At 45.9% G+C, this 14,561-nt stretch overlaps 1 protein-coding gene across 4 annotated transcripts in view; it reads left to right on the top strand.

The window, feature by feature from the left end:
- The window catches only part of LOC129825967 (rhotekin-like), a 124,442-nt gene that overhangs the window by 25,710 nt on the left and 84,171 nt on the right, over positions 1-14,561 (top strand). The window contains exon 1 of one of the 4 annotated variants that reach the window (XM_055886150.1): positions 12,023-13,008. The exons of the other annotated variants lie outside the window; for them this stretch is intronic. Within the exon in view, the coding sequence (XP_055742125.1) occupies positions 12,913-13,008 (96 nt within the window). The 5' untranslated portion in view covers positions 12,023-12,912. Of the gene's footprint in view, positions 1-12,022; positions 13,009-14,561 lie in introns of those variants that run through there. 4 annotated transcript variants of the gene reach the window in all.

Here is a 14,561-nt window from a genome sequence, read left to right as displayed (position 1 = left end):
TATATATACATACATACATACATACTTACACTACCGTTCAAAAGTTTGGAGTCACTTAGAAATGTCCTTGGTTTTTAAAGAAAACCACATTTTTTGTCCATTAAAATAACATCAAATTGATCAGAAATACAGTGTAGACATTGTTCATGTTGTAAATGACTATTGCAGTTGGAAACGGCTGATTTTTAACAGAATATCTACATAGCCGTACAGAGGCCCATTATCGGCAATCATCATTCCTGTAATAGCTGTCGCTTTCCTCATCCTCAGATGAGGTGAGGAGAGAAGGATCTTCGGACCAAAATGCGGAGTCAGGGAAATATGCCATCTTTATTTATTAATAACGAAAACTGATGGCAACACGAAAACTAAACAAAACACTTTCAAACTACAAAATAACAAAACGGCGTAGAACGAAAACCTGAACATAAACTTACATAACTGAAACGTAAACTCACGAACAGGCAACAGACGACATCGAAACAAAACGAACAGCCAAACAGTCCCGTTTGTGAATATACATCGATAACGACACGAAGACATCACAGGAGACAATCACCCACAAACACACAGTGATAATGCCCTACCTAAATATGACTCTTGATTAGAGGAAAATGCAAACCACCTGCCTCTAATCAAGAGCCATACCAGGCAAACCGAAACCAACATAGAAACAGGTAACATAGACTGCCCACCCAAAACACATGCCCTGACCATAAACACATAAAAACTAACATAAATAGGTCAGGACTGTTACAGTACCCCCCCCCCAAGGTGCGAACGCCGGGCGCACCAGCACAAAGTCCAGGGGGGGGTCCGGGTGGGCAGTTGACCACGGTGGTGGTTCCGGTTCAGGACGCTGTCCCCGTACCACCATAGTCACTCCCCTCTTCTTTCTACCCCTTCCACTGACCACCCAAACATTACCTTCCCCTAAATAAACAGCTAGCACCGGAACAAGGGGCAGCACCGGGACAAGGGGTAGCACCGGGACAAGGGGCAGCACAACAACAAGGGGCAGCACCGGGATAAGGACCATCACCGGGACAAGGGGCAGCACCGGGACAAGGGGCAGCACCGGGACAAGAGGCAGCACCGGGACAAGGGGCAGCACCGGGACAAGGGGCAGCACCGGGACAAGGGGCAGCACCGGGACAAGGGGCAGCACCGGGACAAGGGGCAGCACCGGGACAAGGGGCAACACCGGGACAAGGGGCAGATCCCGGCTGAAGGACTCTGGCAGGTCCTGTTTGGACGGCTCTGGCAGGTCCATGCAGGCTGACGGCTCTCGACGCTCATGGCAGACTGACGGCTCTCTACGCTCATGGCAGGCTGACGGCTCTCGACGCTCATGGCAGGCTGACGGCTCTCGACGCTCATGGCAGGCTGACGGCTCTCGACGCTCATGGCGCTCTGACGGCTCTGGCTGCTCATGGCTCTCTGACGGCTCTGGCTGCTCATGGCTCACTGACGGCTCTGGCTGCACATGGCTCTTTGACGGCTCTGGCTGCTCATGGCTCTCTGACGGCTCTGGCTGCTCATGGCTCTCTGACGGCTCTGGCTGCTCATGGCTCTCTGACGGCTCTGGCTGCTCATGGCTCTCTGACGGCTCTGGCTGCTCATGGCTCGCTGGCGGCTCTGGCAGATCCTGTCTGGTTGGCGGCTCTGGCAGATCCTGTCTGGTTGGCGGCTCTGGCAGATCCTGTCTGGTTGGCGGCTCTGGCAGATCCTGTCTGGTTGGCGGCTCTGGCAGATCCTGTCTGGCGGGCGGCTCTAGCGGCTCCTGTCTGGCTGACGGCTCTAGCGGCTCCTGTCTGGCGGATGGCTCTGTAGGCTCATGGCAGACGGGCGGCTTTGCAGGCTCATGGCAGACGGGCGGCTTTGCAGGCTCCTGGCAGACGGATGACTCAGATGGCGCTGGGGAGACGGATGGCTCAGATGGCGCTGGGGAGACGGATGGCTCAGATGGCGCTGGGGAGACGGATGGCTCAGATGGCGCTGGGGAGACGGATGGCTCTGGCCGGATACGGCGCACTGTAGACCTGGTGCGTGGTGCCGGAACTGGAGGCACCGGGCTAAGGACACGCACCTTCATACTAGTGCGGGGAGCAGGGACAGGGCACACTGAACTCTCAAAGCGTACTCTATACCTGGTGCGTGGTACCGGCACTGGTGGCACCTGGCTGAGGGCACGCACCTCAGGACTAGTACGGGGAGAAGTGACAGTGTGTACAGGACTTAGGAGACGCACAGGTGGCTTAGTGCGTGGGACCGGAACTGGAGGCACTGAACTGGATACACGCACTATAGGGAGAGTGCGTGGAGGAGGAACAGGGCTCTGGAAATGCACTGGTAGCCTAGTGCGTAATATAGGCACTGTAGGTACTAGGCTGGGGCGGGGAGGTGGCGCCGGAAATACCGGACCGTGCAGGCGTACTGGCTCTCTTGAGCATTGAGCCTGCCCAACCCTACCTGGTTGAATGCTCCCGGTCGCCCGCCCAGTACGGGGAGGTGGAATAGCCCGCACTGGGCTATGCAGGCGAACCGGGGAAACCATGCGTAAGGCAGGTGCCATGTATGCCGGCCCGAGGAGACGCACTGGAGACCAGACGCGTTGAGCCGGCCTCATGACACCTGGCTCAATGCCCAATCTAGCCCTACCAGTGCGGGGAGGTGGAATAACCCGCACTGGGCTATGCACACGTACAGGAGACACCGTGCGCTCTACTGCGTAACACGGTGTCTGCCCGTACTCCCGCTCTCCACGGTTAGCCTGGGAAGTGGGCGCAGGTCTCCTACCTGCCCTTGGCCCACTACCCTTTAGCCCCCCCCCCAAGAAATTTTAGGGAGTTACTCACGGGCTTTTTCGGCTTCCGTGCCAGACACGTTCCCTCATAATTCCGGTTCCTCTCTCCGGTAGCCTCCGCTCTCCTCAGTGCCTCCAGCTGTTCCCATGGAAGGCGATCTCTACCTGCTAGGATCTCCTCCCATGTGTAGACACCTTTTCCATTCAATACATCGTCCCATGTCCATTGCTCCTTCTTCTGTCCCTTACTCCGTTTAGCATTCCCATACCGCTTGGTCTCTGTATTTTGGTGGGTGATTCTGTAATAGCTGTCGCTTTCCTCATCCTCAGATGAGGTGAGGAGAGAAGGATCTTCGGACCAAAATGCGGAGTCAGGGAAATATGCCATCTTTATTTATTAATAACGAAAACTGATGGCAACACGAAAACTAAACAAAACACTTTCAAACTACAAAATAACAAAACGACGTAGAACGAAAACCTGAACATAAACTTACATAACTGAAACGTAAACTCACGAACAGGCAACAGACGACATCGAAACAAAACGAACAGCCAAACAGTCCCGTTTGTGAATATACATCGATAACGACACGAAGACATCACAGGAGACAATCACCCACAAACACACAGTGATAATGCCCTACCTAAATATGACTCTTGATTAGAGGAAAATGCAAACCACCTGCCTCTAATCAAGAGCCATACCAGGCAAACCGAAACCAACATAGAAACAGGTAACATAGACTGCCCACCCAAAACACATGCCCTGACCATAAACACATAAAAACTAACATAAATAGGTCAGGACTGTTACAATTCCTGTGTTCCAATGGCACGTTATGTTAGCTAATCCAAGTTTATAATTTTAAAAGGCTAATTGATCATTAGAAAACCCTTATGCGATAATGTTAGCACAGCTGAAAACTGTTGTCCTGATTAAAGGAGCAATAAAACTGGCTTTCTTTAGACTAGTTGAAGTCCACGATCAGTTCCTTTGTTTTGTTGGCGTTGGGGGAGAGGTTATTTTCCTGGGACGACTCCGCCAGGGTCCTCACCTCCTCCCTGTGGGCTGTCTCGTCATTGTTGGTAATCAGGCCTACTACTGCTGTGTCATCTGCAGACTTGATTAAGTTGGAGGCCACGCAGTGTGGCCACGCAGTCATGGGTGAACAGGGAGTACAGGAGGGGGCTGAGCACGCACCCTTGTGGGGCCCCTGTGTTGAGTATCAGCATGGTGGAGGTTTTGTTTCCTACCTTCACCACCTGGTGGCAGCCTGTCAGGAGGTCCAGGACCCAGTTGCACAGGGCAGGGTTCAGACCCAGGGCCCCTGAGCTTAATGATGAGTTTGGAGGGTACTATGGTGTTGAAGGCTGAAGAAGATGGAAATCAATAGAGTTAAATTGGCTAATGTGCTCATAAAGATTTAATTGAGGTGCAGAGTGATGAGATCATACCATATAGTGTATGTGATTGTGCAGAGGCTAAGGGGAGTTGCTGGGAGACTGCCAGAACGTTCCGTCAAGCTCCAGCTGACGTGGTGTTGAAGTGTCTCCAGAGAGATGAGTGTAGAGGAAATGCCTGTGTCAGTGAATATGTGTAGCCTTTTAGCTCAGTGGTGCAAACTGTGTGTGTGTGTGTGTGTGTGTGTGTGTGTGTGTGTGTGTGTTATTCTCTATTTCCCTCCTAGTTCTCAGCCAAGAATGTTGCTGCTAGCTCTCTCCTTATGTTACTAATGCTGGGAAAACGGGACAGAGGCTACAACTACACACTAAGAGTATTCCTCAAGGGGTCTTTGGGACGCGTGATGGTTCTATGTGGAACCATAATGACTTAAATAATCCTTTGAGCCCTTCAATAGTTCTTTGCAGTTCTTTGCAGTTCAGAGCCACTGGGGCAGTGGCTCATTGGAATATTTTGCTGCGTGGTTTGCTCGCGGTTCTTTTTGTGCGACCGCTTGTGAGACCCACTGGGCAAAACTGGTTGAATCAACGTTATTTCCATGTAGTTTCAACAACAGCAAAAAAATGTAAGCGTTTACGTTGGATCAACGTGGAAAACTGATTGGATTTGCAAACAGTCATAAACATAAAGGGACATTTTGTCTTTTTTTTCACCAAACTTTACACTTAAATCAAATGACATGGTGACATTTTTTTGTGGATTTTACGTTGAATTCACGTCAAAACTAGACGTTGAACTGACATCTAAGCCCAGTGGGGCGTGTCCTTTCAGTTGATCTAATCTGTTGTTTTATGCGATTACATGTTAAACACGACTATGCCCAGTGATGGTGTCTTGTGAAAGACTCACGGTATGGCCTTCTGTGAATTGAGAGCAGTTGACTAAATCAGTGGTTCTGAATTCTCTCCTCAGGGACCCCCAGCAATTCCAGAGCTAGCACACCTAATTCAACTTGTCAACTAGAACAATAACACCTCTGGAATTTTAACAAGATAAAATGGCAAACCCGGAATAAAAAACTCTTTGGTTCTCTACCATAGCAGAACCCTTTTTTGGTGCTATATAGAACGTTTAATTAATGGTTCTTTATAGCACCATAAAGGTTCCATTTAGAACCATTTGTGCATGGTTCTTTATAGAACCTTATAAAAAAGGTTATATGTAGCACCAAAAGGTATCTGCTATAGTTACAAGCCAAATAAACCTTATTTGACACTATATATATGTGTTTGTGTGTGTACTCCCCCGTACCTCTCCAAGTGTGTGGTTCACTGTACTCCCTCTAACCGCACACTGATGAGAGAAAACAATGTCACATGTTTACAGTATTCAAGTCTGCTATGAAGTCACGTACAGGAAGAGAACAGAAAACAAATCAGACCTGACTGAATGTGCTCTGGCATCTGTCTGTCTCAGTCTGTGTGTGTGTTTACCTCCAGGGGTTTTCCGTACGACTGCCGTCTGGTTTTACAGCTCATCAGGTGAAACAGGTGTGTTGCATGGTAGCCCGCCGACGGACTCTCACCAGAACGACAACACACTGAATCACAGCAGACTGTGCACCATACCTGTGTGACATGGTTTCTCAAGTTGTATTTGTCACGTGCACAAGTATAGTGAAATGCTTAATAAACGTTCAAGCCATACCCAACAGTATTCAGTATGACTAATCAAATTTAAACCTCGGTCCCTGGGCAGGTTATTAAAAACAATTAAAATAACAATACAGACAAACAATGAGCAGTGAGCACATGCAGAGCAACATAGGACAAGCAACACGTGAGCACAAAATTCTACAAAGCAAAAAATACATAAAAGCAACAAAGTATTTTCACACCTCACAAGCTACAGATAACATGGAAAAGCGGCAATAAGCAGCTAGGCATTATGTTCACGAGTCTGTTTGTCCTTTAGCCATGACCTTGTTTTTTTGTGAAGGTGCGATAGATGGGTCAATGAGTGTTCAAACCGCTTTGTTATGGCAAGTCTAAATAGGTTCAGGAGTAATAATGTGTTTAACAAGTCTCATAATAAGTTGCATGGACTCACACTGTGTGCAATAGTGTTTATCGTGATTTTTTAATGACTACCTCATCTCTGCACCCAACCCATCTGTAAGGTCTCTCAGTCGAGCAGTTCATTTCAAATACAGGTTCAATCACAAAGATCAGGGAGATTTTCTAATGCCTCTCAAAGAAGGGCACCTATTGGTAGACGGGTAAAAAATTAAATAGCAGACATTGAGTATCCCTTTGAGCATGGTGAAGTTATTCATTACACGTTGGATGGTGTATAAATACACCCAGTCACTACAAGATACATGTGTCCTTCCTAACTCAGTTGCAGGAGAGGAAGGAAACCTTTCAGAGATTTAACCACGAGGCAAGTGGTGACTTTAAAAGTTAGAGTTGAATGGCTGTGATAGGAGAACTGAGGATGGATCAACAACATTGTAGTTACTCCACAATACTAACCTAAATGACAGAATGAAAAGAAGGAAGCCTGTACAGAATACAAATATTCCAAAACATGCATCCTGTTTTCAATAAGGCATTAAAGTAAAATTGTCAAAAAATTGCCAAAGAAATGTACTTTTTGTCCTGAATACAAAGCATTATGTTTGGGGCAAATCCAATTAAACACATCACTGAGTACCACTCTTCATATTTTCAAGCAAGGTGGTGGCTGCATCATGTTATGGGTATGCTTGTCATCAGCAAGGAATAGGGAGTTTTTTAGGATAAAAGAAACGGAATAGAGCTAACCACAGGCAAAAACCTGGTTCAGTCTGCTTTCCAACAGACACTGGGAGACAAATTCACCTTTCAGCAGGACAATAACCTAAAACACAAGGCCAAATATACACTGGAGTTGCTTACCAATATTACATTGAATGTTCCTGAGTGGCCTAGTTACCATTTTGACTTGAAAATCTATGGCAAGACTTGAAAATGGCTGTCTAGCAATGATCAACAACCAACTTTTCAGACCCCTTGACTTTTTCCACATTTTGTTACGTTACAGCCTTATTCTGAAATAGTTTAAATTACATATTTTCCTCATCAATCTACATACAATACCCCATAATGACAAAGAGAAAAACAGGTTTTTAGCAAATGTATAAAACCAAAAAAACGTACCTTATTTACATAAGTATTCAGACCCTTTGCTATGAGACACGAAATTGAGCTCAGGTCCATCTTGTTTCCATTGATCATCCTTGAGAGCTTTCTACAACTTGAATGGATTCCACCTGTGATGAATTAAATTGATTGGGCATGATTTGGAAAGGCACACACCTGTTTATATAAAGTTCCACAGTTGACAGTGCATGTCAGAGCAAAAACCAAGCCAGGAGGTCGAAGGAATTGTACGTAGAGTTCTAAGACAGGATTGTGTCAAGGCACAAATCTGGGGAAGTGTACCAAAACATTTCTGCAGCATTGAAGGTCTCCAAGAACAGTGGTCTCCATCATTCTTAAATGGAAGAAGTTTGGAACCACTAAGACTCTTCCTAGAGCTGGCCGCCCGGCCAAACCGAGCAACCGGGGGAGAAGGGCCTTGGTCAGGAAGGTGACCAAGAACCCGATGGTCACTCTGACAGAGCTCCAGAGTTCCTCTGTGGAGATGGGAAAATCTTCCAGAAGGACAACCGTCTCTGCAGTACTCCACCAATCAGGTCTTTATGGGAGAGTGGCCAGACGGAAGCCACTCCTCAGTAAAAGGCACATGACAGCCCACTTGGAGTTTGCCAAAAGGACTCCCAGACCATGAGAAACAAGATTCTCTGGTCTGATGAAACCAAGATTGAACTCTATTTGGCTTGAATGCCAAGCGTCATGTCTGTAGGAAACCTGGCACCATCCCTACGGTGAAGCATTGTGGTGGCAGCGTCATGCTGTGGGGATGTTTTTCAGTGGAAGGGACTGGGAGACTAGTCAGGATCAAGGGAAAGATGAACGGAGAAAAGTACAGAAATCCTTGATGAAAACCTGCTCCAGAGCACTCAGGACTTCAGACTGGGTCGAAGGTTCACCTTCCAACAGGACAACGGCCCTAAGCACACAGCCAAGACAACACGAGTGGCTTTCGGACAATTCTTTGAATGTCCTTGAGTGGCCAACCAGAGCCCAGACTTGAACACGATCGAACATCTCTGGAGAGACCTGAAAATAGCTGTGTAGCGACGCTCCCCATCCAACCTGTCAGAGCTTGAGAGGATCTGCAGAGAAGAACAGAAGAAACACCCCAAATACAGGTGTGCAAATCTTGTAGCGTCATACCCAAGAAGACTGGATGCTGTTATCGCTGCAAAGGTGCTTCAACAAAGTACTGTGTAAAGGGTCTGAATACTTACACTACCGGTCAAAAGTTTGGGGTCACTTAGAAATGTCCTTGTTTTTGAAAGAAAAGCACAGACTCTCTCTCCCTCTCTATCTCTCTGCACATCCCACCTAGGGACATTGTCATCATATTTTCCACATGTTCTCCTATTTGATCAAAGATGGTGAATGTAGATGCAGGTATAATAGAAGGGCTCTATAAAGAAGAAACAGAATGGTTCTACTGCCACAATTCTAGAACGGTTCTTGGCTCTGTGTAGTTGGCCTACTACCTCAACAAAGCAGAGTCTATAGATCTCACTGCCTCATAGCCCTAGAATCACATTATTCCAGGATAAGGACTCACGCTAATGCCTGAATGGGTAATGGAGTGACTTCACACACACCTCCCGTTAGCTGATTAGCATATCGGGCGACACCACAGTCAGCACTACGCCAACAGCTAATTCGCACTCCCTAAATACCTGAGCTCTGTGGCGTCACTGGCGTGTCCAGGTATAATTATAACACTGTATTTCAACTAGCCGCCCCCTAGCGCACCCTATCATTTAGGTCAGGGGTAGGCAGCTAGATTCAGCCGTGGAACGATTTTTGCTGGAGCGGATTGTCGGGGTCCGGAACATAATTACGATATATATAAATCTTTTTTTTGTTGAAAATATAGATTGCGGGACAGTTTTGGTAGTTGTCTTTCGCCCTGGCTCTGCCTTCAGTCTATTGTAGCTGACCTAATAGGTAGTTGTGGATGTGTTTACACTGGAACTCTAGTGCATTGTTCAGTCCAATGACAGTCCAACCTGGTCTCAGAGCATTTCGTATAGTTCATAAGACAGTCCAATCTGTCTTATGTAACCATACCAAACGTAGCATATCATACTAAATAGAGTGTCTTGTGTTTACGTACAGAATAATACGAAATGCTCTTAGACCAGTTTGGACAGTCCGGAATGGGACCAGATTGCTCTCCAACCTGGTTTCACAGTCCGTTGTCTGGCTGCAGTTGGTTTGGTAATGGAGACGTGATTGTTGGAAGTGTTCGAATTGGATGTAGATTCATGAGAAATGTATGGTCCGACTGACATGGGGGGGTACCAGCATTGCTCTGTGGCTCATTCCATATAAACGCAGAATCCACCATGTGTCTCTTCTCAGCAGAAAGAAGCATTGAGAGATGAGAATAGCTGTTCTTTCCTGCCTTGGATATCCCTATGTATTTTTGTTTTAACATTGTAATGTTCAGTTGTTTTGATGAAGTGGCACATGGAGTAGCCTTCATTGTGATTTGTATGAATGTTTTTATTGTGTATCTATTTAAATAGGATCTTAAATGATCCATTGATTGTGACAACCTTCCAGTGAGCTGACCTGTTGCAAGTCTTAGCTGATAGCTCACCCGTGGCCTCCTGCCTAAAGCACTTCAGTTTGTTTAAATGGAGGATGACATTCAGTGTGTGAGGGACAGCTGGTATGTCTGCAAGTTTGAACAAAATCAAGCTATTTGTCATGCTATCACCATCTGTCTCATCAATGTGAGAGGGAATCAGCCAGCTATCTCACAGGGGATTTTGCCCATCCTGTTGCGGAGTTCCACATGTCAGAGACTTTCAGAGGGGACTTCTGGGGATTGGGGAGGCTGAACCTCTGAACCAGTCAGACTGTTTTCTTAAACACTGAACACCGTCCCAGAGAGTATTCCCCTCCATTATTTGTCTTTACACCTCCACTAGAACAATAAATCTATTTTCTTACTGTGTGCAGGCTAACCCAGTGTCTGAGGTCGATTAGTTGGGTAATTCAAACTTCAGGATGGAGGCTTTTCTTGGGGGAAATGACTTGGTGAGCTACTTCTCTCCCTTAGTCCTGCTCCTGTGCTCTGTGTGGGGAGGGCTTTGTTCACTTTCTTTTTTATGTGATATGTTAGGAATTCTGCAATTCATATGATGTCATGTTGCAATTCCCGCCAAATGTTACAAATCTAATTGTGCAATATGTTACACATTTGTTGTGCTCAAGATCCCGGTGTGCATCTTTTAAACCCAGAGGTTTCTCAGAGGAAAGTGAGAGGAACCTTTGGCATGAATCAGACACTGGAACGCTTAGCTTTGGTATTGTCTCTGTCTCAGGACTCTGAAGAGCCACTGGTGAGGAGGAAACACAATACAATAAATAACTAGAAATGGCAAGTTAGAGAGCCAGTGCTTTGAGAGTTGAAGAGTGGGGACCAACATTTGGCTGTGTCAACTGAGACAACGTTGGAAAGTTTAACTGTTTAGCCTACTGTTGATAAATTCAGCGATGCTTGGAAAACACAATTTTTTGTTGAAAACATATAGGCTTAGCATCTTTATTAGGCTACAACTTGGAAATATCCTCCCTTCGATTGCAAGCTCTAAATTGTAGCCTATTTTTCAGAGTTTTAAAAACAGTAATAGGTCGAATAGTTTTCAAAATTCTATACTGATAGTCGCTTATTTTTTGTTTTACTTAAATTGGAGAACTCTATCCATTAGAAGAACTGGGACATTTTCAGCTTCCAGGAATGGTATACAGACCCTTGTGACATGGGGCTGTGCATTATCATGCTGAAACATGAGGTGATGGCGGCGGATGAATGGCACGACAATGGGCCTCAGAATCTCGTCACGGTATCTGTGCATTCAAATTGCCATAGATCAAATGCAATTGTGATCGTTGTCCCTAGCTTATGCCTGCCCATACCATTACCCCACCGCCACCATCAGGCACTCTGTTCACAATGTTCATATCAGCAAACTGCTCATCCACACAACGCCATACGCGTGGTCTGTGGTTGTGAGGCTGGTTGGACTTACTGCCATATTCTCTAAAATGATGTTGGAGGTGGTTTATGGGAGATAAATTCACAATACATTCTCTGGCAACAGCTCTGGTGTACATTACATGCTCCCTCAATACTTGAGACATCTGTTTCATTGTGTTGTGTGACAAAACTGCACATTTTAGAGTGGCATTTTATTGTCCCCGGCACAAGGTGCACCTGTGTAGTGATAGTGCCGTTTAACCAGCTTCTTGATATGCACCTGTCAAGTGGATGGATTATCTTGGCAAAGGAAAAATGCTCACTAACAGAAATTTGTGCACAACATTTTTAAGAAATAAGCGTTTTATGTGTGTATGGAACATTTCATGGATATTTTATTTCAGCTTATGAAACATGAGACCAACCCTTTAAATGTTGCATTTATTTTTGTTGTTCAGTGTAATAATTCAGATTGTGTTCTGATCTCATTCCTTGTCAGCGTTTTGCTTTGTGGGACCGAGGTTTTCGGGGTTAATCTTTAATTTGCTGTAGTTAGCCATCTTTTCAAACCGTGATAATGCGCTGTCTGATACAGTTTATTTCGTCATTTGTTGTCAAGTGTCTGAATAGATCAATGCTATCTGACCCGCCACAATTCCTTTTTAAATGCCCGTTTGTCTGTCATTTCGAAGACCTATTATTTATTTTTTAAGGGCATGGAGACAACAACATTCTCCCCTTCACGTACTTTGTATTTTTATTTTATATTTAATGCTCGGTTGCGAGAGGAGCATTGTATGGGTTAATTTAGCGTAACGTCCCTCGGCTACGGTGGCAAGTATTGCGCACATTTGAGTTGTTGTGGTGTTCGCTCCCGCGGAGGCAATGCCCTTTTGTGGAGAGGTCCTAACACAGCCGACAGACAGCACTCTCAATCAGGACGCAAAGACACAAAGAGAAGAATTGCATTTCAAAAAGGACCATTCTTTCCCATACTGCCAAGGAGGGGTGTTCACTGTGGGTGTTTGAGAAGCCCTTTGTTGCTTGAAAAAAGAAAAAAAATTAAGGTAGCCAAGAATATGCACTGTGGACTAGCTGTATGTTTTATGAACAGTGTTACTGTATGCTGTTAGGGCGCTCGCACACGTCTCTTCTTGCGTTCGGAAAAGTCAGTGTATTGGGGACTTTGGAAGTTTTAACACAGCGAAACTGGGTTGGATATACTTCAGTAGACGAAAAGGTTACGGTGTATGCTATTTTGCGCATTGTTTTTGGAGACTTGTGCGTAACGCGCCACCTGTACTTTATCTAACAGCAAATTATCTAAACGGATCTACAGTACAGTCTCATGTTTGTTTTCATCTGCCATCATGAGCGTTCTTGGCATTTTTTCATGGGTAATTTGAGTTTTCAGCTCCCATAAACGCTTTTAATTTGCAACAAATTAAGTTAATTTGAGGGGTGGAAGTGAACATTTTCAAGCATAGGCTACCTCAATTTGTGGATACTACTTCGAGGGATGCCAATGGACAGATACGCAGACATGGAGGACAAACTGCGCATTTTGGAGGACCTGAACATGATGTACATCCGCCAGATCGCCCTCAGTTTACAGGTAATGTACCTTATGGAAGCTCTAACTGTCAGTCATCATTAAGTCCCTCCAGACACTCTCACGGGCTTTGTCTGATATCCTCTCTTCTCTCACCGGACATTCAATGTGCAGTGTTGTCATGTCATATCTTTGCAGTGCATGTCAGTGAAGTGACATTTTCAAGCTTAAGTGCACAAATCATAGGGTGTCAAAAGTCGGGGAGAGCTGTAAAGCTGTTTGGCATGCAGTCTGAGTGTATGATGTGGCAGGAACCAGGTAAGGTGTACAGGCTCTCACTTCCCGCTGAACTGTTACAACTGTGTAGAGCACATGAGCCGGTTTACTGAGTGAGTTCACAGCCGAGCTGCTTTTTATTTTATTTACATGTTATGTTAAGAGTTGAGCGGATGTGGCTGAAGAATGTCTCTGACAAAGGGGTTATGCCTACGCAGTCGTGGTCTCCTTATGGCCGAGCTAGCTCTCAGTGAGAGAAAATAGAAAACACGCCATCTTAAGTGAAGTCGGGTTAGAGAGTAACTAACATTGTCTCCAGCTGCACATGTGGGACTCGCAAGTCCCCAAAGGGGCAAAAGTGTGTGTGTGTGTGTGTCAAAGGGAGGAAGACATAATGACGCGATGCTTATATCAATACCTAACAAAGTGTGGTGTCGTTGATGTGAACATTATTCTTAACAATTCAGTCAATTTGGTACTGATCTGAGCATAACATAGTTCACCTCAAAGGGAAAACGACATCTCTGTTCCTTTGACGAGCAGAGGAAATAGCTCGAGCATCTCAATGTCTTAGTCTGGGGAGAGAGGCGGGAGACACATGGTCATTGGAAGTCATACAGGAAATATATCAAAAGGACATTTTTAATGCTTCATTTCTTGGGCTATTGGCCGCTCTGTTGTAAAACTATGTCGGCTCTGTGCTCTGCAGCTGTTGTGTGTTAGGGTGTTGGGGGCGTGTTATCTAAGTGACAATGGGAGTGCCAGCCTCTGCCACTGCTGGGCACTGTGTTGGGCAGTAATATCACCATGGCACAGGTTGGCAGCTCACTTCCAGTATACACACGGAAGTGTCTTAGTTCCTCTGTTCCAAACAGACAGCTAGGTGGTCCATGTGGCTGTCTAATGGGCAACTTGGCTTGGTAATAGAGCAATGAATGTCTAATGGATGCACGCTTACACACACACAATGTGCCAACCCCTTTTCAGACCCAATACATATACTCAGAGTGGAGCTGGCTCCTCTCTCTAGAATTAAGACACCAGGTTTCACCAGCTAGCACTCTGCCATTTAGACAGAAACTAGATGCGTCTCCACTGTGTGTTTTATCATTTAACTAGGCAAGTCAGTTAAGAACAAATATTTATTTTCACAATGACTGCCTACCCCGGCCAAACCTTCCCCTAACCCGGACAACGCTGGGCCAATTGAATTGGGACTCCTGATTCCGGACGGTTGTGATACAGTCCGGGATCAAACCAGGGTCTGTAGTGACGCCTCGTGCACTGAGATACAGTGCCTTAGATCGCTGCGCCACTCGGGAGCTATAGTACCGCCTAAC

The sequence above is a fragment of the Salvelinus fontinalis genome, chromosome 28 (assembly GCF_029448725.1).
Source record: "Salvelinus fontinalis isolate EN_2023a chromosome 28, ASM2944872v1, whole genome shotgun sequence".
Taxonomy (NCBI): domain Eukaryota; kingdom Metazoa; phylum Chordata; class Actinopteri; order Salmoniformes; family Salmonidae; genus Salvelinus; species Salvelinus fontinalis.
This window is presented reverse-complemented; position numbering and strand designations above follow the sequence as displayed.